Source organism: Crocodylus siamensis, chromosome 7, assembly GCF_052110815.1.
Source record: "Crocodylus siamensis isolate JL-2025a chromosome 7, ASM5211081v1, whole genome shotgun sequence".
Classification (NCBI taxonomy): domain Eukaryota; kingdom Metazoa; phylum Chordata; order Crocodylia; family Crocodylidae; genus Crocodylus; species Crocodylus siamensis.
The window spans coordinates 80962630-80990107 of record NC_143401.1 but is presented as its reverse complement, the minus strand read 5'-3'; the positions used below and the strand labels follow the sequence as shown (position 1 = coordinate 80990107).

General features: G+C 43.4%; 1 protein-coding gene across 1 annotated transcript in view; it reads right to left on the bottom strand.

The window, feature by feature from the left end:
- The window catches only part of CPXM2 (carboxypeptidase X, M14 family member 2), a 157302-nt gene that overhangs the window by 17394 nt on the left and 112430 nt on the right, over positions 1-27478 (bottom strand). Inside the window, exons 8-11 of the mRNA XM_090057350.1 lie at positions 16105-16228; positions 13892-14088; positions 6812-6991; positions 5474-5771 (exon numbers count right to left, since the gene is read on the bottom strand). Coding sequence (XP_089913476.1) covers positions 5474-5771; positions 6812-6991; positions 13892-14088; positions 16105-16228 — 799 coding nt within the window. The remainder of the gene's footprint in view (positions 1-5473; positions 5772-6811; positions 6992-13891; positions 14089-16104; positions 16229-27478) is intronic.

Sequence of the window (27478 nt, the reverse complement as noted above, 5' to 3'; positions counted from 1 at the left end):
GGAATGTAGGATATGAAAGTCAATATTTCCTAATGCTCACAAGTGTTATCCCCAATTCCTTTTTTTTATTGCAGCAGAAACTACAGTGTCACTATAATCACACTACAGTGTCACGCTACTGACCTGATTCAAGAACACTGAAATCAGTGGACATATTTCCATAGATTTCAATAGGCTTTGGATATGGCACTCTGAGAAATGGAATATAAAAGATTTTCCATGTACATAAATAGAAAATAATTTCATACAAGATGTTTATGAATACTATATGTATGAACCCTCTTCATCAATTCAGACTGTTTGCAATAGTTTTCTCATGGAGGTATTCATTATTGTTATCATTTAACTCATAGAATAGTGAGTCAGTAATTTTTTATTTCAGTTTTGGGATTAGCCAGCTCCTTAGAAGGCAAGGTAGTCTCATAATATGGACATTGTCTTTTAAAAAAGCAGCTTTTTGAAGACCAGACCCTGAAAGAAATATCCAGGTCATTAATGTAGCCTTAAGGATCATAGGCACAGCTCCCAAGGCATCTCTGACAACCATTGCTCCCAGGGTTCTTTCTAATTCTCTCTTTAGGGCTTAGAGTTCTTTTCTTTTTCTTTCTCTACTAGTTGTTCATTGCATGGAGAAGCAATATCTGTGGTTCTTTAACTGCTTCAAGTTTATGCTCCCTAGATTTCTGATCTCTCACAAGACAATGGTAATAGCTACAAAGGAGGACAGGCTATGCCTTGCCCAGTAATTCCCTTTGTGCTGACACTAAACAACCACTGACAATAGGCACTGCAATCTCAGTACATAACTTGTATCCTCTGCTTATGTATGTAGCTTCTTTGGTTTTTCAAAGCTGAGCATCCTGATCAGCCTGTGTGAATAGCCTAGTCCTGTGCATCCACAGTAAAGGCTTCCGCTGAATATTTTAGAGAACTATTCTCATTTTCATTAATAATAATAATCAGTAAACGTATACATTTTATCATTAATATAAATGATATTTTATTAATACTGACCACTTACATATAGTTTTTCATCAGTAAATCTCAAATTACTTTCCAAAGGAGGTCAGTACCATCATATACATAAGGTAGAAAACTGAGTCAGAATGTCAGGAACTTGCAGAAAGTCTCCCAGCAATCAATTGTAGAGACAGAATAAAGCTTTGGTCCCCTACAGCCTTGTTCTGTGCTCTGAGTTTGTGGAATGCAACTAGAAGTAACATTATAGTAATATTGTAGTACAATCTGAAAATTATTGTAGAAAGTTCATGATAATATCTTTGGGAAAGGAACATTAAAAATTGTGTGACACACTACCTAGGAATATAACAAATTGGATAAACCAAATCCAATAGTAACAATTATCTATTGGTTCTAAGTCAGATAGTAAGCATCTATGCTGCAGCCAGTTACTGAATGGTATAACTGTTAACAGCATGGCCAAATTCATCTTTGTTGGATCAATTCATAATCAGCACTTCAGAAAATTAAACTCATAAATTTAATCATTAAATAGTCAACTTTGGATTTTGAGTTCTTTAGAAACTGCAAAAAATATGAACACTTATTTGTGGGAACTTTGTTATTATTCAAACAGCCCATCCTTTTTTTCTCCCTCAAATCCCACATTAATTTTTAACACAGTGAAAAAATTTCATAATTTTATAGACATTAGGGCTTGAAGGGAGCCCAAAGGGCAGGGAGTCAGCTGGGGTCATAGGATCCCAGCAAGATAAGCATCCAATTTACTCTTGAAAGTGTTCAATGTAGGTGCTTGAACCACCTCCGCTGGCAGACTGTTCCAGACCTTGGGGGCTCGGACAGGAAAGAAATTCTTCCTTATGTCCAGCCTGAAACGGTCTTGCAGGAGTTTGTGACCGTTCGACCTTGTCATCCCTTGGGGCGCTCTGCTGAACAGACGTTCCCCCAGATCCTGGTGCTCACCCCTGATAAACTTATAGGTGGCCATCAGATCACCCCTGAGCCTACGCTGTTCCAGACTAAAGAGTCCCATGTCTCTCAGCCTGTCATCGTAAGATCTGTTTTCCTGACCTCTGATCATGCGCGTGGCTCTCCTCTGGACTCGCTCAACCTTCTCCACATCCTTTTTGAATTGTGGAGCCCAAAACTGGACGCAGTACTCCAGCTGCGGCCTCACCAAGGCCGAGTACAAGTGGAGAATGACGTCCAGGGATTTGCTCGAGAAGCATCTATGGATGCACGCCAGCATTTTGGTCGCTTTACTAGCCGCAGCATCGCATTGCAGGCTCATGTTCATCTTGTGGTCAATGATGACCCCCAAGTCTCTTTCTTCTGTAGTGCTATCCAATGTAGCACTGCCGATCCAGAAGGAAGCTGCAGGTTTTTCCTCCCAAGGTGGAGAACCTTGCATTTTTCGGTGTTAAACACCATCGGGTTCTCGTCTGCCCATTTGCTGAGCTTGTCCAGGTCAGCCTGGATCACCCGCCTATCTTCTGACGTGGATGCTTTGCCCCAAAGTTTGGTGTCATCGGCGAACTTGGCCAGTCCACTCCTGACTCCAATGTCCGCATCATTAATGAAGATGTTGAACAGTATGGGTCCCAGGACAGAGCCTTGAGGGACCGCACTGGTCACAGGGCACCACGATGAGTGATTGCCATCAATTACAACCCTCTGGGCCTGAACACGGAGCCAATTTCCCAGCCAGCGGATCGTGATGGAGCCAAGGCCACAACTGGCCAGTTTGGCCAAGAGGTGATCGTGGGATACCAGATCAAAGGCTTTTTTGAAGTCAAGATATATGACATAAATCTCTTCTCCCCTGTCCAGGTGATAGGTCACCTGGTCATAGAAGGAAATGAGATTGGTCAAACAAGACCTACCCGCAACAAACCCGTGCTGGCTATCCCTTAGGATGTTAGCCTGGGCCAGTCCATCAAGGATGGCCTCCTTAATAAACTTTTCTAAGATCTTCCCCAGGATAGAAGTCAGGCTAATGGGCCTGTAGTTAGGCGGATCCACTCTCCTCCCTTTCTTGAAGATCGGCACCACGTTGGCCTTCTTCCAGTCTTCGGGCACTACACCAGAGCGCCAGGAGTTTTCAAAGATCCGTGCCAGGGGCTGGGTTATGACGCTCGCCAGCTCCTTGAGTACCCTGGGGTGCAGATTGTCAGGGCCGGCTGACTTGAAGGTATCCAGCCTCTCAAGGTGTTCCTTCACGAGGTCAGCATTTATGGAGGGTAGGGGATCCCCATCACCCGGATCTCCCTGTCCCATAGCAGGCATGGGCGTCCCACGGAACTGATGAAAGACTGACGCAATGTACCTATTTAATAGGTTGGCTTTTTCCTGGGCGTCAGTTGTCAGTTGCCACATCTGGTTTAGCAGGGGTCCAACATTGCCCTTGCTTTTCCTCCGGCTCCCCACATATCTGAAAAAGGACTTTTTGTTGTCCTTGATGCTTGAAGCTAGTTGGAGTTCAGTTGCAGCCTTGGCTTTCCTGGTTTGCTCCCTGCAGGACCGGACCAGCGTAGAATAATCCTCTTTGGAGGTGAATCCCGTCCTCCCTCCTTTGTAGGCTTTTCTTTTTAGCCGCAGGAGGTCCGCTAGGTCCCTAGAGAGCCAGGAGGGCTGCTGTGCCTTCTTGCTGCCTTTCCTCCGTGTTGGAATAGATTTAGCTTGTGCATTGAGGATCGCTTCCTTGAGAAGCAACCACTCTTCTTGAACTCCCATCTCCCTGGGGTCATGGTCCCTGAGGGCCTGACCGACAAGCCTCTTGAGCTTGTCAAAGTCAGCTTTTCTGAAGTCAAGGACTTCTGTGTTGCTGACTGACTCGCCAGCTTTATGGCAGATGGTGAAGGTGATCAGCTCGTGGTCGCTGTCACCCAGCTTCCCATCAATCACTAGGTCGCCGATTAGGTCGTCCCCCGTAGCCAGTACCAGGTCAAGCAGTGCTTTGCCTCTCATTGGCCCACAGACTTCTTGAGTCAGGTAGAGGTCATCCACGCACGAGAGAAAGCTTTGCGACTGCTCGGATTTTGCTGAGTGATCTTCCCACGAGATGTCCGGGTAATTGAAGTCACCCATGACAACCAAGGTCCTGGAGCAAGCAGCCTCAGTCAGTTCCCGGGCAAACTCCTGGTCAAGCTCAGGACTTTGAGTGGGAGGTCTGTAGTAGACTCCCACCGTTGTGTCCCGTGCCGTATTCCCCATTAATTTTTACCCAGAGGGTCTCTAGCTATCCATGCCGGTCGCCAACATCAGCTTGCAGGGACATGTAGCTTTCCTTCACATAGAGAGCTACACCTCCGCCCCTTTTAACTGAAAAGTTTTTGTTTGGCTACAGTCCCTAGAAACCAGACAGCATTAATTTTGCACAGTCCAATGTGAAACCAATAAAAGCAGCTTCCAATATTTATAAATGTTTATAAAGTAAGACTACTTGCAAATAACCAGCAAGACACAGCTATAATAAATAAAATGGGAGATACAATTACTTGGTATCCATTTAATGTACTTATTACCATTCAAGAGATGGCAAGTAGCCATCTATGATCCTTTTATTAACTTCACAGACTGGGAATGTAAAAACAAGTGAAGATTTTGGACAAGGGGCTGAATATCAGTAGTGTGACCTTACAAGAATCTAGGTGGGAATTTAAAAATATTTACAAAGGGCAATTGAGGTCAATTACTATTGCAATGTGCTCTCAATCGGGCTTTATTACAAATGATCCTTTGGTTGCAACCATAGTAGATGATAATATCCAGTAAAAGATAAGAGTGAGAGATTTGGGTTTAGTCTATGATTTACTCTAGCTGCTGAAATGCCTTCAGGGGCAAGTCAAAGTTTTAGCACAAACATATAAAGTCCTTTCTAAAATAAGACACAGAGATTACTGTGTTGGCTCCTTATTACATCGCAAATGCAGTGAGGGTCACTTTGAAGTCAGGACTTTGTTAGCTGAGGGTCATTTGCATCCTTTACAGCCCTGTGATAGCCATTTTTGGAGCTAGTTCTTTGAATTCTTGCATTGCTACTGCTTGTTTCCACCATCTTTTGTACGGCAACGGAAACTTCTGTTGGTAGAATGAAATGTTTATCACTGACAGAATCCTTCCTACTGATGTTTGGGGATGGCCAGATCTTCTGGATCAATTTTAAGGTTGATCTGGACTGTATGACACCTGCTATAGTTCACTTGTGGCAGGCAGCCTTTAGATGTATTGAATAAATAAGATATGAAATGTACAGCTTTGGAAAACATCAGCAGTAAACCAACTATTTACAAGGACATTTTTTGACAACTGTGTGTCAATCCATAGAAACCTTATAGAATGCAAAAGGACAGGTTTCATTAAGGCTGTACACTTTTCAGCATAGGTGTTTAACTACCAATAACGTTGTGACTTATGCTATGCACTTAAGGTGTTATTGCATTTCACAGATTGACTCTACAATGAATCATAGACAAAGTTTCTAAACACTTACTTCCTGCAACTGTATGCCATGAGGCCCCATTAACAGTCCCATCTTCCTTCTGGAAATCCTCTGTGTGACACACTCTCCTTCGGGCATCTGTCATCATCCGGTGAGTGGAGGCATATGAATATGCTAACCACCTAAAGACATGGTCATCAGGGGTAGGTGTGTGTTCCTGAGTTTTCCGGATAGAACGGACCATGTCATAAGGGTATGCAACCACCAGTTCTCCTCCTTGTAAATTGCCACCCAGAACAAATGGGATTTTTTCCATCCATGCTATTATTGCCCTTGTCTCAACAGCTACCTATATGGGAAAGAAACAGAACTTTATCTGGAGCCATGAAATTCAGTAGTCCCTACTTATTTGGAGATTGTCTCAGGAAATGTTTAGTTATGGATTACGTGTAATGGATACATAGATAGATAGACATTAGGGCTGGAAGGGACCTCGGGAGATCATTGAGTCCAGCCCCCTGCCCAAAGGGCAGGAAGTAAGCTGGGGTCATAGGATCCCAGCAAGATAAGCATCCAATTTACTCTTGAAGGTGTTCAATGTAGGTGCTTGAACCACCTCCGCTGGCAGACTGTTCCAGACCTTGGGGGCTTGGACAGTAAAGAAATTCTTCCTTATGTCCAGCCTGAAACGGTCTTGCAGGAGTTTGTGACCGTTCGACCTCGTCATCCCTTGGGGCGCTCTGGTGAACAGACGTTCCCCCAGATCCTGGTGGTCACCCCTGATAAACTTATAGGTGGCCATCAGATCACCCCTGATGGGTATGTTTGGCCACTGGAAATAACCCCTGTGAAAGACCATGCAGAAATTATTTTTACTGCAGTATTAGCAAATAGTTGCATTTAACACAGGCAATTCTAATGATTTCGAATATGACATGCTGTTTGATTTGGTAGTTAAGAGAGGTTTTTTATTTTTATTTTTCCAAATAATAACCTCAACAGAAAACTTAGGAAAAATATACCTTGTTGACAAATCCTGCCCTTTTTATAGAACTCAGCAAGCTCTGGATAAGTCTAATTAAAATGATAGAGTATTTTGTCTCTTCAAAATAAATGAAAGATTCCCAGAAACAGAAACAAACACTTATTAATTTAGTGTAATTACATATAAAAAGAAGCCTATTAATTTTGCATAGGGTGAGAGAGAAAAAATTGTTTTCATGTGTACTATTATTTGCAATAGTAATGGTCTACTGTTAATGGTCTCTCTGGGGGAAAAGAAATAGGCTCTTTAAAAAATTTTTAAATCTATCTCCTGATGTTTCATCCCTAAAGCACCTCCCCCCATCTTCTGTGTTTCCCTTTCTCTCTCGAGCTACTTCCACTTACTGTAGCATTTTCCGACAGGTACCATTCTGGAATTGGAATATAATGATTTGGGACCTTCCTTGAAGCCTTCTTTCGATCTTCAGCTTCCCACAGCAAGGTGTTTAAATCAGGGAAATTATTGTTGATATCAATACCATCTTGAGTCCATCGTCCTAAAGACCAGCCTCCTAATTCTGAACCCTGTGACAGAAATTTTCAATCAAACTTTTGTTATATTGTACACCTTTCAGTAAAGGCATAAACTCAAGGTAATTTATATCTGTGGTTGGCTAGGTTCCCACTACAGTATTTCTAGTATTAAAGGCGCCTATGATGCTGGCCTAATTACAACATGGCCAATTTTGTTTGGTCTACCAAATCTCTTTGTTGTAGTTCCAGCTGGATAAATTAATGTATTTTTTAGTTCTTGGCTTACAGTTTTATGGAATGTTGCTATCTATGCAGAATATTAGTCCCCAGTACATTCATTCAGTGAAGTATGTACTTCAGTAATTTTATTCGGGTAATTTTATTCCTACTCTGGTGGTTTATGGGCAATTGTAAGTAATGGAGGCTGGAGGCTGCATAGGGATGATCCCACAAGTTGAAGCTGTCCATTCAATACTAGTGTTCTCCTGTCCCATCCAAGTCCTTTGTGCCAGAGAAAGTAATACTAATATTGGGGAAATCCTCATCAGCTGTTCCAGAACTTGGTTAAGGATTTTTTGGTGACACTTAAGAAGCACACTGTGACCTATGAAAGGCATGCTATGGTAAAGCAACACATGTATTCAAATACACAACAGCTCACATAGAGGAGGTAAACTTTACAAAGTACTTTGAGGTCCTCAGAAATGAAAGTCCTGTATTAAAATAAGACTTGATCTTAATTTAAAATTAACTGTCAAGTACAAACCCCCTGCAATATAAATTAAATTATGTAATAACTGGAATATCACTAATCAGAAATTTATTTTATTGACTTCACTGATATCCACATTAAATTATTACTCAAACTGTTATAAATATATTTCTTGCTTCAATACATTTGGTTTTTTGACCACAATTTTAATATCAGTTACACACAAATAAAAGACAGTTGTAATAATTAAGAATTAAATCAAACACAAAAGGAAGCCTTATTGAGAACAGACAAATGATAAACAGGGAAGAAAATGGTCAAGGTAGCAACCAGAACTGTGGAAATAACTGGACTGGGGGGAGCGCTACTTTAATCCAAAACAAAATGTTTTGATTAGTTTATATATATTTACCCAAAACTATTAATTAATTTACAAGCAGTTTCAGTGGTCTTAAAACCTTCTCATAGATTAAATTCTTTATTTAAAGAATTTCATTCTTTAGAGTGAATTTTCACATCAGCTCTCTTTATAACAGGGGCAAGTCTGATGTACTGAAATTTACAGAAATCTAGGACCTGTTGTGCTTTTGACTGCTTGTAGCAGGGCACTAAGGTGCCTGCTACTTGGAGAGCCGGGATAACTCCGCAGGTGCCGGTTGCTGGGGCAGCTAGAGGGAGTCAGGGACCCACACCTGCTAGTAATCAGCTAACAGGAAGGGGCAGGGCCTGGCTCCCATTTAAATCCCAGGACGGAGGCCAGGTAGGAGTTTGCTGCTGGCTGCCAAGGGAGAAGGAGCTCTGCCTAAGTGAGTAAAGAGGAGAGGCTGGACTGCACGAGCAGGCTGATGCTGGGGGAAAGATGGAGTACCTGTGGAGTGGCTTGAAGGATGTTATAGCTAAGCAGCTAGAATCTGTGTTATAGCCCAGGGGCTTATGTTTTGTGTTTGTTGTTTACACCGAAGGTCTGGGTGAGGCTATTAGGGGTTGGAGGAGGCTTCATAGGGGACCCACAGTGGTGTGGGAACCCCAGCCCCAGAGAAGGGGGCAGCGAGAAGCCCCAGAAGGGGGGCAGTGACCACTGAAAGCCAGAAAGGCAACGTTAGGTGTGTGCCGACCCCGAGCACCAGGAAAGAGTGTAGCACTTGAGTGTGCCGACCTCAAGTGCCAAAGAGGCACAGTATCAGGAGCGTGCCAACTCCGAGCACCAGAATAGGCATAGTATTGGGTGTGCCAACTCCAAGTGCCTAGTAAGGCAGTGAGAAAGAGAGGGGCTGCGGAGATCCCAAGTGATAGAAAGTGTCGAGTGAGACTGAAGAATGTCCAGTACATCAACGAGGCTTGGGGCATGGTACAGGGTGGTTGGAGCCATGCACAGCCCATAAGGCCGGGGTGCAAGGCACACCCAGTATAGAGACAGGACAAGTAATAGTAGGAGAACAGTGGCCAAGAGGATGAAAGGCAGCCTCCCTTTAATGTATATAAGACCAAGAAGTGGCAGGCGAGATTCAAGGGTGCTTTTAGGCAGCTTGGCACGGTACAGAGGGCAACTAGGGGAGAGCATGGTGACCCTAGGATGCCCCTCGTGTTACACTGCAACTGTAGAAACCCTGATAGTTCTCCTATCTGAATCTGATGAACTTCTTGGATGTGGGTATCACAACTCTCTATTTTCATGAATTGAATTATTACAATACACTGTACGATAGACTTTCCTAAAAAAACCTGCTGTAAAATTTCAGGTGGGTGAGATTACAATTGTGTGTTTGCTTGGCTCTCTTCTCATAGGTAATACATTATATACAAGTTGCACAGACTACACAGATTATTAGCAGATTTAAAATTCAAATTGAAAGTGTACCTGTTGATCCACACATCTCATTATGAAGTAAGTCTTGGCTATCTTAAAGACAATCTGTTAGCAAGGGGCTGTCCAACTTCTAAGGAGTGGGAGCCACATGCTGAGTGTTCACTAGAATCAACAGGCATAGTGTGCCAGGGCTGGCTTGGCGAATGGGGTTTTGGTGCAAATGCAAACCTCAATGTATTTCTGAATACTCTAACGAAGTTGGGGCCACCAGAAACTGGAGAGAGCCAAGCTGGTAGTTTTGGAGATACCAAAAATGCCCTGCAAGAAGAGTCATGGAAGATGGTTCAGGCCCTACTGAGTCCTACAGAACCTGAGCAATGAATGAGTCCTGGGGAATCAAGGAATGGAGTCATGTCATTAGGTCCTAGTTTACCATGACTCTAACAATGTTCTTGGGGCTCAGAATGGTGGAACAGGTTTCAGGATAGAGTTCTAAATGGTCACCCTTCTAGAACAGTGCATCTGTCTAACCATGTTTGGTGCCTGGACAGTGGGTGGCAGTGAAATTGAACCATATAAAGAACAAAGACCAACAGATCTGTCTTGGTTTAAAGTTCATGTAGTTTGCAGGTATTCAAGATTCTTGCCGTCAGTAAATACTTGGACCAGGAACTGAGCCCCTTCTAGATGGTGTCACCATTCCTTGAATGCAGCTTTGATTGCTAGGAGCTCCTGATCCAAGATATAATTGTGCTAAGCTGTTGTCAGCTTTCTAGAGAAGAATGCACATGGGTGGGGGAGCCCCTGAAGAGCTGATGGCTAGGCCAAGATAGTTCCAGTGGCACAGCTGGCAGTATCTGTCTCCAACAGGAATGGCTGTGTTGAGTCTGGGTGGATTTGGATAGGAGTTGAGGTGAAGGTCATTTTAAACCCCTCAAAGGCAGCCTGGACCTCTGGGGTCTAGATAAAGTGCATTCCTTTCTTGAAAAAAGCAGTGATTGAGGTCACCTGTTTAGAGAACCCCTTAATAAATCTTCTTTAGAAGTTGGAAAAGCCAAGGAACCACTTAACCCCACAGATATCCCTTGAGGGTTGCCACTCTATAATGGCATAGGCCTTCCTCAGATCCATGGATAGCCCCTCCAGTATAATGACATATCCTAAAAACTCAGTAACTGTTTTATCTAATTCACACTTTTCTAATTTTGCATGTAGACCATGGCTCTTTAGTCACTACAATACCACTCAAATATGGCATTCTTGGTGGCTGGGGCTCTTGAAAAAATTAAAATATAAATCAGGTAAATTACCATGAATACATCCAGGGTATCTTTGAAAACATAATTCAAGAAATGCTGAAATGTTGCCAGGGTGTAAGAAAGCCCAAAGGGCATCATGAGGTACTCAAAAGAACTGTATTGTGACCATAAGGCAGTCTTCCATTTGTCCCCTTCATGAATGCAGCTGTAGACCACCCCACCCCCTCCCCGAAGGTCCAATTTAGTAAATATTTTGGTGGAATGAAGCCTGTCTAACAACTCTTGAATTAATGGAAGTGAGTATTGGTTTCAGACACTAATCTTGTTCATTTCTCTATAGTCTACACAGGGGTGCAGTGAGCCATCATTCTTAGTCACAGAAAAGATAGGAGTCCAGACTGGTGACAGGAGGGCTGAATAAACCCTTTTTGTAGATTCTCTGTGATGTACTCTTTTAGAACCTTCAGTTCAGGCTCATAGAGGATATTTGCCCAAACACAGTCTGTAGCCCCAGTAAGATATCAATGAGCCAACTGTATGGGCAATGTAGAGGAAGCTGGTCCACCCTCTTCTTACCAAATACATTAACCAGATCTCAATCTGGTAGACTGGCAAACTCTGGGGGTGCAGGCTTCATTCCCTCTGCAGATGGCATTGGGTGCTCTACTGCACTGGCTCCCCACATGATCTGGGCTGTGATCTGGGGTCCTAGAAACAAATCTGCTTGCAGAAATTGGAACCAAATTGGAATTCCCTCTGCCTCCCACAGGATACTAGTGTTCTAGAGAGAAAGCCAGAAGGTTCCCAAGATAATTGAAAAGCGGGAAGAATGGATCAGGTCAAAGCAAAGAAATTCCTAGTGCCCTCTGCATACTTCCAGTTGGGCCATTTCCTTAGTGACAAGTGCAGAAGATAACGTAAACCCATTCACTGACTCCAGTACATCTGGGGTGCATTTAGATCTGACTGGAATCTGGTGCGTGGGGGCAAATGCCAAATCGATAAAGTTCCCAAAGGACCCTGTATCCAGAAGAATTGCCTAGGAGATATCATCCATGGCTGGGTGATGCAAACAAAGGGAAACCAGTAAGGGTAAATCTCGTCTCCTCATGGTGGCAGAGGTTATTACACAAGATGGGTGGGGGAAAAGTGTGGGGTAAAAAGCTAGCCCAGCCTCTGCCCCGCTATTGAGGCATGGCCAACTGTTTTCCCAGCAATGAAACTCAAACTACCTTTTGGAGACAGGTCTGGGCAAAATGTCCCACTCTACCACAGTAGAGACAGAGACTTCCTGAGTGCTGTTTTTTCTTAAGGGGACAGCCTCCACCTGGTTGCCTCAACTTGCATAGGCTCTCTGGGCAGCAATATGGGCATTTGTGGGTCCCAGAGGGTGGGACCCATTTCTCTTGCTGTCTTTCAAGCAAACATTGATCTTAATAAAGAGGTTAATGAGGCCATCCAGGGTCACTGTAAGCTTGATTCAGGCCAGCTCAACTTTGACAGACCCCCTGAGGCCTTGGCAAAAGTGGAAATGCTGTGCAGCCTCTTTCCACTCTGCGCCTGGCCAGGAACTAAATTCTGTGACATAGCTGGATGCAGGGTGGTGGCCCTGTTTCTGGGTCTGGAAGGCCCATTCTGCTGTGTGTATCCAATTTGTGCCCCCAAAAATCTTGGCCATCACCCCAATAAGCACTTCAAGTTATCAAGGATTTGAGGCCTCCAAAAGAAAGCTGTCCCAGGATGAGGTATCTCCAGTCAGAAGACTGATTATCAGCCCCACATTGATTATGTGTGAGGCACATGTTTGGGAATGCAGCCTGAAGGCCAGGTCTTATAAATCCCTGAAACTTACAGGGGTCACCATCAAATTTGTCTTGGATTCAGGGTTGGCGGGACTGGCAGGCTAAGCAGCTGACCCTGAAAGAGGAGTGTTCTTAGCCTGCCACACTGTGATCTGAGTTTGCAAATTTTGAAGTGTGGCCACCATTTAGGTATGGAAATCTGACCGGGTAACCAGTCTATCCTACAGTGACCCTGCCAGGTGATTGGGCAGATATCTGGTGGAACTTCCCAGTGGAATTTGTCACAGTCCACCAGGCCAGATGTCTTAGTGGGGAGAGTTAGGCATGGAGCTGGGGTGGAAAGATTAAAGGAAGCTACAAGTCAGGAGTCAAAATTCCAAGCCAGGGTCAAGAGACGGGAATCAGAAACCTAGTTATCAAGTCCAAAGGATAATCCACAAGCTAAGTCTCAAAGTAAGCCAAATTGGGGTCAGGAGTCAGGAAACAAGTTTGCAGGGATAATCTAAAGGCTGAAATCCAGGACCAAGTTGGAGGCAGGGTCAGGAACCTGGGAAACCAGAAATGTCACTGGGATAGAACGACTCAGTGACTGAAGACCAGTGTTTGTGCAGCAAGGCTCAGATGCTAGAGAAGTTCCTTAAATGCAACTCCAGAACCAATCAGAGGGAAGGGGCTGAGGGTCAGCTGGCCCTGATTAGTAGGAACTGGGTCAGTGCACTTAACAAGGGCTGCAGAGTAGGAGCTTGCCTGAGCCTTACAGAGCTGATCCAGGGGGGCCACAACATCAGGTGCCATAGGCACCACAAGATGCATGCTGCCTGCACACATGGATGCTTTCCTCCAAGCCTCCACTGCACCATGTCCAGCAACCTACCTCCCCTTTGGCTTTCCATACTGCATTGGTGCTCCAGGTTGCTGCCCCACCCAACACTGCAGGCTGTGCTGTGCAGCTTTGCCTCATCCCTTAGGACAGAGACATGCAGCAGAAGCCATAGAAGGGATGGGGAGTTCCAAGCCTCAGTGACTACTGCAGCTGCAGCAATAATGGCAGCAGCGGCCCATTGGAAGCCTGAAAGGTATGTGCTAATCCTTCATTAGTTGCATGTGACTCAAGGGCCATCAGATGGGCAGCCCATGTTAGCTCAAACACCACCCCAACAGCTACAATTAATGCTGAATGTTGCTTACATTAGCTGTTAGCAAGTAAAAGCTAAGCTCAGTTCAGCTTTTCATTTTGGTGTGCTACTTCTGTGGGCTTTGTTCATTTTGATTGCTTCCAAAGTATATTTTTAATTAACTTGATAATGGGAGCTTATTTTACCAATCTAATAGCATTATGTTAATTTATAGCTATGTTGATAATCATATTACCACTTCATAAGCCTTTTCATATCCATCTGGATTGACTGAAGGGAGGAGATGAATTCTGGTATTCTCAATGATATGTACAATGCGTGGGTTGCCAGCCAAATATTCCTGGCACATAAACTGCATTAACAGAAGAATTAGCTCACGTCCAAGCACTTCATTTCCATGAGCTCCTGCAATATACCGAAATTCTGGCTCACCTGTTGACAAAAAAAACCCCAAACAACATAAATGTAGTTAGAGCTCCAAACCAAGAAACCAATCTGCTACTCACTAGTGTCAATGAAGATCTTTCCATTAACTTTAATGGCAAGGTTGGATCTGCCCTAATTCCACATAACACAGCTGACAACTTATCTTTTCTACCTCATTTATAAAATGTAATTTTACTTCTCTGCTGCTATTATGCATTACTTAATTATAAAGTGATAAGATTTACAGCAACCATGTAAACAGTCAGGAGACATTTGCCATTGAATAAAATGGTAATTAAATTATATTATTTTGTGTTTTCTAAATATAATAAGTTCTTTGTTACAAAAGCCCACTCTACAAGTTCTATGCTTTTTAAAAGAGCATGTGGCAACTCTCTCAATGGTAGTATTTTTGGAATGCATGTGTATTCTTATGAAGGATATATATACACATTACAGTCTAACAGTACAATGTTTATGTCTGACCCCACACAGTCTTTTTATAGTCATTAATGTAACACAACGATTCATACTTATTTGGAAAAGTTTTATTAAATGCCACAATATCTGTAGTTCATTACTGCATAGTTGAGCCAGGATTATAAACTGTTATTGGTTAATTACCCAAACAATGCATTTCAGCTTTGGGTACTATATCATTTACGCCTCATGCCTCCCACAGGCAGCAGCGGGGGTGTGGCGGAGGTGAGTGGGGACTGCCTGCAGGCAGCCGTGGGGATGTCAGCAGCAAGGGTGGGCCAAGCGAAGATTGACTGCAGGTGGCTGCAGCAATGTTGGCGGCGAGGGATGGGGGGTGGCAATCAGTGACCGCCCACAGACACCACCAGCAGTGTCAGTGGTGGCCAAACTCAGGGGGTGCACAACCAATCTCAGGGGGTGTACGTGCACCTGTGTGCACCCTCTACACATAGCCAATGGTACCCAGTGGCCAGAAATCTGACTGATTTTACAGTATTTGGAACTTTTCCACCCTTCACAAGTCACTAGCCGGGAAATATGAAACTAAAATGTCATCTAATGCATGACGTAGTAGTGTACATTCTGCATATGAAAAGTAGATTTTTCCAAAAGCCTCCACAACTATCCTTGCAATATTTGAGGTTTCAGCCATTTGTATGTGGTGATTTTCTATTCCAATAAAGGGTTCTGCACAAAGAAACAAATCACACTACACTGGCAACAGTGGAACACTAGTTATGAAGACAGCCCATGAAAGTTAAATGAACTGGATGGGTAAGTGGTTACGCTAATAGGCTATGGGACCCTTTGCAATTAGGTCACTAGCCCAAGTTTGACCAACCGTCTATGATGATTGGCATTCATTACAAAGTTGGAACTGTTCAGTGGCATATATGAAATGAGCTGGTAGTCTCGATCTAAATCTTAGAAACAAATTATTCCATAAAGGCACCTGAATGTAAATGGTAGTGTGAAGATCCATTGCCTGAGAGGCAAAACTGAGATGTGCCCAGAGCTCTGCATTGTGCAGGAATAATACACATTACTTTTTGGAGCACACACTTGTCCAACTTTTCAATAGCCCATTGCCACCCTTGCTGATCATCGCCACAGAGGGTCCAAAAACCAAATGGATGGACACTACTACACTCAGCCCTGGACACTGTACTAATCAGCCACACTAATGGGGCAGTATAGGGAAAGCTGACTAGCCCTTAGTTGTGATGGACATACAAAAGGACAACTTTAGTCTTGAGGGCTTTCAGCCAATCATGTTACACAGTATTAAAATCCACTCTGCCTTCCCTTTTATTGTAAAGAGTATAACTCATTCGTATTTATGAATTTGATCCTACCTTATAATGACTTCTATTTATGTTCAACCACATTTTCTCAAATTAGAAATATAACATTGAGGTTCTGCCCACATATGTTTGAAATTCCTGTTGCCATGAACATGATTTCATCAGTGATAATTGCTGCAGACACATGGAATTAAAAAAGCACCACCCTGAAATAGATTTATAAGAATATAATCCTAACCAACTTCATGTTCTCCTGGGTTGTCAGAGATTTCAGCAGCATACAGTTTTAGTCCTTGCTGGCTTTTTCCAATGTTGTAAATTCTTGTGATGTTCGGACACATTTCATTCACAGTTTTCATCAACTGTCAAAGAAAAAAATATACATTTACATGTAATATGTCATAAAATATATACCACGTTGATTGTACCTCATTCAAAACTGGATGCAAAGGAAAGCAACTGCCTTCATTTTTGTTTCTTTTTAAGGTGTGAAAACCAAAGCTGAAGTCAGGCATTATAAATTTGCTGGCACAGAAACACAATATTCATTGAGTTAGAACAAGTGTCTGCTGGAGCAGCACTGCGTGGGTGCAGTTCAAAATCCTTCTTACTCATCAGATTATTTTTGTAATATCACTGAAACAAAGTTAAGGATATAAGGTGAAGAACAGGAAAATAATAATAACCGCAACAACAACAAAGCTTAGCATTCCTGGCATGCCACATCTGACATTTATACAACAGTTAAGTAATTAATCCTCTTAACCTCCCTGTGAGGAAGGGTAAGCACTACTGTCTCCTTTCTACAACTGGCTCTCTGGCACATGGTTCAGTGACTAACAAAAGTCATACAGTGAGTTAATAGCACAACAGTAACTGCAATGTATGACTTTCATGCTGCTAGACAAATACTCAGGCTACTAGATAACGTCTTCTGCAGCCCAGTGCCTCATGACTTCCTGCTAGGATTCAGATGCACAACCACATATGGAGGACCAATATCAGCTACTGACTTACTAGTATCATTTTTAACAGTGCCTCATTCTCTACTCCCGAACAGCCCAAGCCCAGCCCCAATCACATTATAATATGGAATCTATTATCTATTTATGAATGGAAGAAAACTCAGGCTCATATGCTGTCTAAGCAATAAGATAGTTAGTTAAAATCAGTACCATTTTTCTTAAGTTTCCATAGCAAATGTCAGCAAAAATGAGTAAATAAGAATGCCTGCCCAACCCTAACTAATTAAATGCCAGCAAATATCTCCCCTGAAGTTGTGTTCAATTTAGCCTACTTAATTCCTAAAGTCTTTAAATGATTTATCAAAGTAGAATGAAATAAGATGACAGCTCCATGGAAATTATAGGGCCAGATCCTTAGCTGGGGGATATTAAGATGGCAATGTTGAAGACAATGGAGTTATGCTGTTTTAATTTAAATAGAAATCTAGACTTGAATCTGCTGTATAAACCTAAATTTTAAATAGAACTAACATGGAAGCCTCTGTTGCTTAACATCATTGGCTTTATCACGATCTCTAGAGTTCGGGGTCTCAAGGGTTCCCCATGCTTGGATTGTCCTCAACACACAATACCTTGCGCTCAGGGGGTGCCTGTATATGTGTGGGAATGCTGCTCCAATGCGCCGTAATTATAGCGCATCAGAGCAGAGCAGAGCTATTTAGCATGCTGCTGCAGCCTCCATGTCTCGTGTAATCAGCATCCCTGTGCTTCAGAATGGTTGTGGGGGGGTGCTTTAACAAAAGCTTATCTAACGAGTTAGTTAAATGAGCTTTAGTTAAAGTGCCCTCGTCGCCATTTTGAAGCACGGGACACTGAATACATGAGATGCTGCAGCTGCTTCCGCGCGCCCTGAGCATATGCATATGCTTAACCACCCATGGATCCCATATTTCAGAGAGGAAACAGGACACTGAATATTAAACTTTACTAATGCACAAGATGTTTTCTGCCTGTACCCTATCCAACTGCCAACCCTTGCCTAGTTTTCATGGCAGGGGATCTTGGAATATTAAAAATATTGATTCCCTGATATTCCTTCAATAGTCCTGGATGCATTTCCTTTCAAGCAGGTACTTTCAGGATTGATGTCAGAATATTACTACTAGACTTACTCTGAAGGAAATGGAAATATTTTAAAGTAGAGAACGAGCTGGGCCCAGCCTCTAATTCTGTATTTTAATGTCATAACATTCTAAGGTCTCTATTCTTCACCCTGAAAAAAGGGGATCCCTAAGAATTATTGTTATGTAGAAAAAAACATGTGAGAGCATAGGAAAGTGATCTCTGACTGATCTTGCTTAACTTCCTGCTCAGTTGTTACTCAGTAGATGTCAAAAGAAATAAGAGGAAGATCAGGGAAAGTGTGGGCCCTTTGATAAATGGGGGATGCAACCTAATAACTGATGATGCAGCATAGGCTGAAGCGCTCTATGCCTTTTTCACCTTAGTCTTCACATGCAAGATGAACTCCCAGACTACTTCACCCAGACACACAGTTTGGGGAGGGCAGCCAACAGTGGCAAAAGACCAGGTTAAGGACAATTTAGAAAAAGTGGACATATACAAGTCCATGGAGCTGGAAATGATGCACCCTGGACATGATGCACCCAGGGGTGTTGAGGGTGTTGAGTTGGCCAATGTGACTGCAAAGATGCTGGCTATTTATCTTTGAAAACTCATGGCAACTGAGAGAGGTCGTGGATGACTGGAAAAGAGCAAATGCTCTTTCCATATTTAAGAAAGGAAAGAAGGAGGGTCTGGGGAATTACAAACTGATCAGCTTCACATCAGTCCCTGAAAAAATCATGGAGAAGATCCTCATGGAATTCATTTCTAAGCCCTTGGAGGAGAAAGTGATAAGGAATAGTCTGCATTGATTCACCATGGGCAATTCATGCCTGACCAACCTTCAATGTCTTCTATGACAAGATGACTGGCTCTGTCGATGGTGGAAGAGCAGCGGATTTGATATACTTTGTCTTTAGCGAGGCTTTTGATACGGTCTCCCACAACACTCTTGCAAGCAAGCTAAGGAAGTATGAGTTGGATGAATGGAGTACAAGATGGACAGAAAAATGGCTGGATCATTAGGCTCAGAGGGTGATAATTAAAGGCTCCTTGTCTAGTTGGCAGCCAGTCTCACATGGAATGCCCCAGAGCAATGAAAATGGTGAGGGGTTTTGGGAACATGACTTTTGAGGAGAGGCTGAGGGAACTGGGCTTATTTAGTCTATAGAAGAGAAGATAGGGGGGATTTAATAGCAGCCTTCAACTACCTGATGTGGGGGTTCGAAAGAGGATGGAGCTATACTGTTCTCAGTGGTGGCAGATGACAGAACAAAGAGCAATAGTCTCAGGTTACAGCAAGAGAAGTTTAGGGTAAGTATTAGGAAAAACTCTCTCAGAAAGGTAGTAAAGCACTGGAACAAATTACCCACAGAGGTTGTGGAATCTTCATTCTTGGAGAATTTTAAGACCTGGCTAGACAAAGCCTGGTCTCAGATGATATAGTTGGAAATGGTCCTGCTTTGAGAAGGGGGTTGGACTAGATGACCTCCTAAGTTCCCTTCCAACTCTAATGTTCTATGATTCTATGTCCTTTTCTCCTGTGAAAAGAGCTGGGCAGGATGTCTAAATCCATATTCTGGTATTCCCCCAACATGGTTCCCCCTGCCTATACTGTGTTGCTTAAGACCCATACTATCTGTAGCTGTTGTTGCCACTACAGGTCTATAGAAGCTGTAGGTAAAAACCCTGGTACTGTACATGGCAATGTCTTGCTCAATAACTTAAGAAAAAGTGGTATCAGGCATGTGTGTGGTTTATAGGATTAGCATAGTTTTATGTGGGAAAATATTTTTGTGACTGCTGCTGACTGATGAGTTTTATCTTGCACATTTCTAAATTCAAAGATTTGTAGGTGGAAATGCAATGAGGATACATTTAATGTTTATGACATTTGGACCTGGTTTGTATTTGTAACATCTATCTTGTTGCAAAAGTATTTGTTGTATGCCAAATACAGTTGGGCAAGTAGTCATAACGGAGTTCAGTTTCAGTATCCCAGTATAAATTTTAAACAGATTAAAGGAAACAGACTGTCTCAGCTCATAACATGTGTTCCTAATAAGAAGTAGGAGAAAATACTTTGGAATGATAGCAATGGCTTTAATTTTGTTGCTTTGATTTTGTTTGTGACAACAGATAAATGAAAGAAGTAAGGATTTTACTGTGAATTGCAATACCAAAGATCTTTTCATAACCAAACTCTACATAATCTTTTGAACAAGTATTGTCGCATAACATAACTCTTTGTTCATAAAGTGCTAATGTAGAAACAATACTGGATGACAAAAGGGCTGACAATTTTAAGAATGGTAATAATTAGATATGTCCAATACCCATGCTACAATTTAGTGAATCTAAGTAGAAATACAATTCATGTGGACAAGGAGGTCATTAAAATTCCACCCATAAAAGGATTCACTTCTATTTATAAGCATGCTGCAAAGGGACTAAAAAGATGTGGTATTTTTTGTAAATTTGCTACTTTCACAAACCAATTTTACAAATACAGGAACAACTTCCTTCAGCAATTTGAAGTCAGACCTCATGGCTAAGTACAGACAGTCAAAATCCCAAGGCTGAATTGATTCAACCTTTGCAGGTTAGTTTAAACCACATAGATTGAACTGATAAGCAAGTGAACAGGCATTCACTTTTGATTCCAGAAATGCAGCCACATGCTTGCAGGGGCCCAGGCCAGAAGCTGCAGGGAGCTAAAGCATGCCTCACTGCTAGGATGGATCATATAACTTGGGCCAATGCTAGCCCACCCATCCTGTGAGGGGAGGTACAAAGCACTCTGGGATGCTGGGGGTCTGTGAGATAACTTCCATCTGGAGGGGATCTTGGACAGAAGTTCAATAAACTGATTTAATCTAAATCAGTTAGCTCTGATACTACATCCATCCAACTTTACTTAAATCAGGTTTCAGCCATTTTAAAAGTGATTTACGTACACTGAATTTCTGTTATTGCAAGTTTCAACCAGTTTCCAATCACTTATACCAGTTAATGTGTAATTTCTATCCCTAGCTCACGTGAAAAATGCCATGTTATATTTGTTATGTATGATCTAGTTTTGAAATAATTTGTTTATCATCAGCAGCAAGTTGTTAGTATTCCTGAAGTACTTAAGGGCCTCCAATAGATCAGGACACCATTACAATAAGTGATGTATGAAAATATAATGGTCACCATCTCAGATTCTACCAGCAAATTCTTCCAGCAATTTGACTTCAAATTGCTGAAGAAAGTTGTTCTTGTGTTTGTAACACATCATCAATGAGAGCTCCTTTATACAGCTGGATCGCTTTTTTTCTGTTGGGAGAATAACAATACCTTGGCAAACAGAAACAAGGTTCTGTCACTATCTAATAGGGCTGTGCGAAATTTTGCTGCCAGTTTTGTTTTGAGGCTGTTTCAACTTGTTTTGAGGTCAAAATGGCAAAATCTAAATGGAACAGATATGGTCGAAACAGCCTCAAAACAAAATGAGAAAAGTCGAAATGTTTTGATGTTTTGCCCATAGGCTATAATGGGGAGGTTGAAACAGCCAATAACTGTGTCATTTCCAGCCTGATTTGGATGAAACTTGCAGAAATGGTAGCCCCTTTGTAGGGGATGATGTCTGCCAGGTTTCAAGGAGATAGGTGCAGAGGACTTGGAGAAATTGCACCCCAAATTTTGAAAACAAAACTTTTGTCGCATGTATGTGTTAAACTACAGCAAGGTAAAAACTGCAGGCATACTAACCCCTGCTGAGGCCACAAAGCCTGCAAAGTTTCAAGGAGATCGGTACAGGGGGTGCGGGGAAACTACCCCAAAGTAATCGGGGCTGAGGCAGTGCAGCAGTTGGACTCACTTTCTGACAGCCTCAGCAGTGGTGGCTCTTTCTGGCGTCCACTGCCACTGTCCCTAAACCCACTGTACAGGCAAGTCTGCCCATCACCCACTGCCAGGGGTGGAACCTGCATGGGCAGAGTGCAAGGTGGGGAGTATGGGATGGAGCTGTAGGCAGGTGGGGAGTAGTGTTCAATAACAGGATGGGCAGGACTGTGGGGCAGCTATAGCATGGGTCCAGGGTGAGGGCTAAGCCATGATCCGCTGCCTGCACAGCCCTGTAATGGTTACAGGGGCTGTGGGTAGGGGCATGCAGGGAGCAGATTGTGCCCTGTCCTGGGCCCTGGCTCTGTGCTATCACTGCGATCCCAGCCCCTAGCCCAGACATAACTCCTTGCCTGCCCATGGCCCCATCCTGTCCACCTGGCTACTCACCCTCCCTACACGGGTCCCAACCAGTCTCCATGGAGACCCCAGGATTGCTCGGTGGTAGCAACACAGGGATGGGGCCAGGGGCAGAGCTGCAATTTGCTGTGCATATGCCCCTCCCTGTGGAACCAGCACTTGTTGCAGGGGCACGTGCTGGTAGTGGATAACTGTTCTGCCCTGGGCTCTGGCCTCACACTGTCACTGCCTTACAATCCCAGCCCCCATCCGGCCACCTATCCCATTCCCAGATGCCACTCCCCACCCACCGACATCCCCATTGCAACCACCTGGCTGAGCAGAGCACTTAAGGAGTTTTGGTGAGTTGTTGTGCAGGGGGGAGTGGGGAAGGTGGTGCTGACCCAGCCCACGACAGCTCACCAAAACTCCCTGTGTGGCCTGGAGGCCCAAATAATTTCCCACCCCTGATCTAACAGCAGGCACATGTAAATGTGACTCTACCTTTTGCTAGCTGCTGCACTTTCCCCATGTTTGCATGGCTACTATAGTGAAGCCACATAAAGCTGCCAGAAACTCTGTGGATGTGAATTCACACTGATGACTTTCTTGTAGCAGCTGCAAGAGCAAGGTCTCTTCTAAGACCTTCCTAGTATAGGTATAATTTGTAGGTATAATAAGCTCATCAGTAACACTAATATTAGCCCACCTACCTATCCTTACACATATAACAATATTTCTCCATATTACAGCATATCTGGTCTGCCGTTTTCTGGGAACATATTGCACAAGTCCCTTTTCAAGTATAAGTTTACATTTGAAAGTAATTACAGGCAAATTCATTTCACCATCATAAATGGTAACTAAATTAGAATCATTCGATGACTAATCATAATATCCATGTCATGCTTTTTCCTTCCCTATCCCCCTATTCCTTTCCCACCAATTTATTTTTTTAATTATGTTTTTATATTTACATATATACTTTTATTTATATATTGATAATTCCATGGGAGTCTTTCACAATAAAAAAGTTTTGTCTGAATATCGTTATGTCTGTATGACTGTATTTAATATTCCAAGTACAAATGAGAATGACTAAACAAATTTATAAAGCTTCTAATATAGGTTTTATATAGTTGTTCTTCTGACAATAGTATCAAAAAGAGCCAATAGATCATTGCTTCAGGAAAATGTATTTACTGTACACATCCAATTATCTTTACCTTAAATTGTCCATTCTACAAAATAGAACAAGTACAAATTGTAGACACTGTAAAGCATGAAACAATGTATATTTTAGCAGCTGAAATTCCTTTCCTTTAACATCCAGATGGTGAAAATCTGTCTAGACTAGACTCACTTCTGTCTACTTACATAACCTCTTTCATGGGTCTTAGTAGGGCAAGAAATTCTCCATGAGCAGACTCAGCACCCCACTTAAATGAGAATCTCTATTGGAACAGAGAAACAACATATACTGCCATGCAAAAATCCCTATTCAATTGTGTCCATAGAGCAGAAGCATTTCTAATGTGCTTATTGTCATAGTGAATGTAATAGTTTGAATTCTTGCAATAAATACCCATTAGCCAGTTTAGAAAAAAGGCAAGGTTCATCTTCTTATCTAGGCCATTGCTTGTTTTTGCTTATGTGCTGAATGTCTTGGTTCTGAATTTTATCTTTAGAGGCCTTGCAGCGAATGTGCTGAATGTCTTGGTTCTTGAATTTTATCTCTAGAGGCCTTTAACACAGTTAACCTAAAAGCGACCCTTGGGCAAACATTCTGAGAGATCGAAACCTAGAGGCTTTGAAAGGGGGTTGGCAAGAGAGGTCACAGCAGTGGTGTGGAAAATTTCCCAAAGACGACCCAGGAAAGGAATTTGTTGGGTAAAAGATCCAAGCCCAAATTTGGGAGTAGTGACAGGTTTGGGTAGGAGGGACCCAAGACTGCAACTCACCCAATAAAAACTGTAACCTACAGTCCCAATTCGGAGGTAACCTCACTTGCAGAACACCAGAGGAAGAATCGCAAGTGTAGGCTGGATCAGACTGATCACCTGAACCACCCTCTCCGTGAACAAGAACCCATTTACGCTGAAGCCACAGAGTGCCCAAGTGGGACCGAAGGAAGGGGCTTGTTTCTATCACTGCTGAGACCAACTCTAAAACCATAACTAAAGAATTAAAGTATATCTGGGGATTTGGTTTCTTGGAATTCTAGGATTGTAAGTATATCATGAGAAATAATAGTATTGATTCCAATTTAACCTTTACTTTTAATTGTAGTTGTTTTTGTAATACTAATTCTTATAGCATTGTTTGGGAAGGAAGTGCATTTGGAGTATTGTTTCTAATGTATGTAGTTATTGTGTTTTTAATGTTTCTGGTTTTTCTTAAAGCTAAGCAGTGTTATATGTGTAGCAAGGAATTTTAAAATAGAAGTGTGCTGTATGAATTAAGTGTGCAATCATTGTGAAATCATGCAATTGACAAAATACTCCCCCAGCCAGGTACATCAAATGAATCAGTAAATTGTGTGGGATCTTTCTCTATTCCATAACCCACTAGAGACACCTATTATGATCATTTCTAGAATCCCAATTCACAAAGGTACCTAAGAACACAATCCAGTCCATGGCTTGGATAGCCTCAGGCAGGGGGTTAGACTAGATGGCCACTGGAGGTCCCTTCTAACGTGACTGCTCAATGATTCTGTGATCACACTTATAAGCTGATCCCAGGCCTGTTGGATAGGTCTACATGTAGCTTCTGTAACTGATTTGATTTGGAGGAGATTTGACCCAATTCAGGGACCGAATCACCGAATCTGAACTGAATTGAGAGAACAAGTAAAAGCTTGGAATAAATTCAAAGAATCTGAATCAATTCAGAAAAGCTCTGGAAAAGATTAAGCCAATTCAGAGATTTGGCCATAGACTTATCAGGCCTCCAGCTGGTAAGTCTGTTGGGTTTGGGGAACGGGGTAGGGAAGGGACATGGGGGAGAGAGGGATTAGGGCTGGGACAAGCTGTGCAGCCAGGGTGGGGGGGTGCATATTACTCGGGGAGCGGGGTGCAGAATGTAGACTCTGCCCTGCTGCTACTTGCCCAGCCGGGGTGGGAGGGAGGTGGGGTGCAGTGCTGCTCACTCCAGGAGGAAAAGGGCAAGTGGCAGCAGGGCATAGCTCCTGCTCCCAGCACTGCCACGCCCACATCCCATTGGCAAGTGGTGACAGGGCAGAACTCCCACTCCCAGTGCTGATGTGGGTGCAGCAGTGCTGGGAGTGGGGGCTATGCCCTGCTGCTGCCCCGAACTAGCAAGCTGTGCCTGCATCACACCCCACCACCTGTGCTGGCTGGGCAAGCAGCAGGACAGCAGAGCCCCTGCAACTCCCTACACTGAGGCAGAGGCAGGCACAGCTGGAGGAGCCGCAGGAGAAGCCCCCATGGCTGCCCTGCCTGGCCCCATCCCCCACCCAGCCCAGCCTAGTCCTGACACTTTAAAAAAAAGGAAAAAAAGCCCTGCATTTACCTGCTCCAGCAGTAGCCATCAGGGCCTCTGAGGGCTCAATGCAGAGTGCCCCCCAGCAACGTCGGGCAGTGGGGGGCAGTGGGGATCACCCACCCACCTGTCACATGTGCAACAGTTGCCCCATGGCATGGGTGCAGTGCAGCTCAGCAGGGTACCACATGCTGTCTGGTAGCTGGGGCAGCTCCAGCAGTCACCCAGAGCCTGGTACCAGTTGGCCCCAAGCAGCTCCAGCTCCAAGACAGTGCTTCACCTGTGCCACGGGGCAGCTGCTGTGTAGGTACCAAGCAGGGGGGTGATCCCCACTGCCCCTCACTGACCCACGCTACATGGGGGGATCTGCAATGAGCCCCCAATTCCTACTGCCACATCAGGTGAGTATGGAGCTTTTTTTTTTTTTAATTGCCGGGATGCTGGAGCCAGGTGGGGCATCCATCAGGGGTAGGGTTAGGCGGGGGGGCTCTGCCACATGGCCCCAGAGCCCCCACAGCCATTGCCACTGCCAGTGAGTGCATTTTGTTGGGTTTTTTTGGTTTTTGTTTTACTCCTGGACTGCTGGGGCCAGGTGGGGGGGCCATTAGGGGTCGATGATCTCAAGTGGGTCCTGCATGGGAGCACTGTGCCAGAAGGACCCAGAGCCCTCACAGCCCCTGCTGCAGCCGATGAGTGCAGGGCTTTTTTGTTTGTCTTTAGTTTGTTTTTTTAAGTGCCAGGACTAGGCTGGGGCCAGGCACGGCAGCCATGGGGGCTTCTCCCACAGCTCCCTGCACCCAGGGAGAGGCAGACATAGCTGGAGGAGCCACCCAGCTGCGCCTGCCTCTCCCTGGCCAATCCAAATCACCAAATCTCTCCGAATCAGTGCTGAATCTTCTGAAGCTGATTCGGCCAAATCAGTTCAGGACAGTGATCCAAATCAGTCAAATCCAAATCAAATACGTCCCTATTTGCACAGGCCTACTGTTGGAGTTAATGAATTTATTTCTACTGACCTGAAGCACGTTAAATTTTAAAAATGTGCTTTTAAAATCTTATAATCATAATATCATAGAAAAGAGGAGGGGGCTATAGGAGGCCACCTAGTCCAACCCTTTGATCCCTGCCTAAACCATTCTAGCCAAGTGTCTGTCTAACCTGCTCTTGAAAATGTCCAGGAATGGAGATTCTACGTCCTCTCTAGGGAGTCTGTTCCAATATTCTGCCCTCACAGTAAGAAAGTTTTTCTAACCTGAATTTCCTTTGCTGCAACCTAAGACCATTTTTCCTTGTCTTGCCTCCTACAGCCACAGACTATCTTCTATAAAACCACTTTTCAGGTATTCAAAGACTATTTTTATATCTTTCCTTAAATCTTCCTCAGATCCTAGTTAATCCACCTTTTCCTCTTAAACCATGTTTCCTAGACCTCTAATCATTTCCACTGCTCTCTATCAGAGTCTTACTTAAAGTGCAGAGCCAAGAAGATGGATACAGTACTGCAGGTGGGCCTCATCAGTGACAAACAGAATGGAAGGATCACTTCCCTTGACTTCTCAAGCGACACTCCTACTAACACTGCCCAGTATGCTATTAGCAACAAAAGTACCCCTAAAGTCCTTTTCTGCAGCCTAGTCTTTAACTGTACCTGTGAATATTCTGTCCCAAGTGAAGGAATTTATGTCTGATGTACTTGTAGAATGCCTTTTTAATTGATTTTTACATCCCTAAGTAGTTGTATCTCAATTTTTGCCTTGGGTCTTCCTGATTTTCTCCCTGCATGTCCATGCAGTA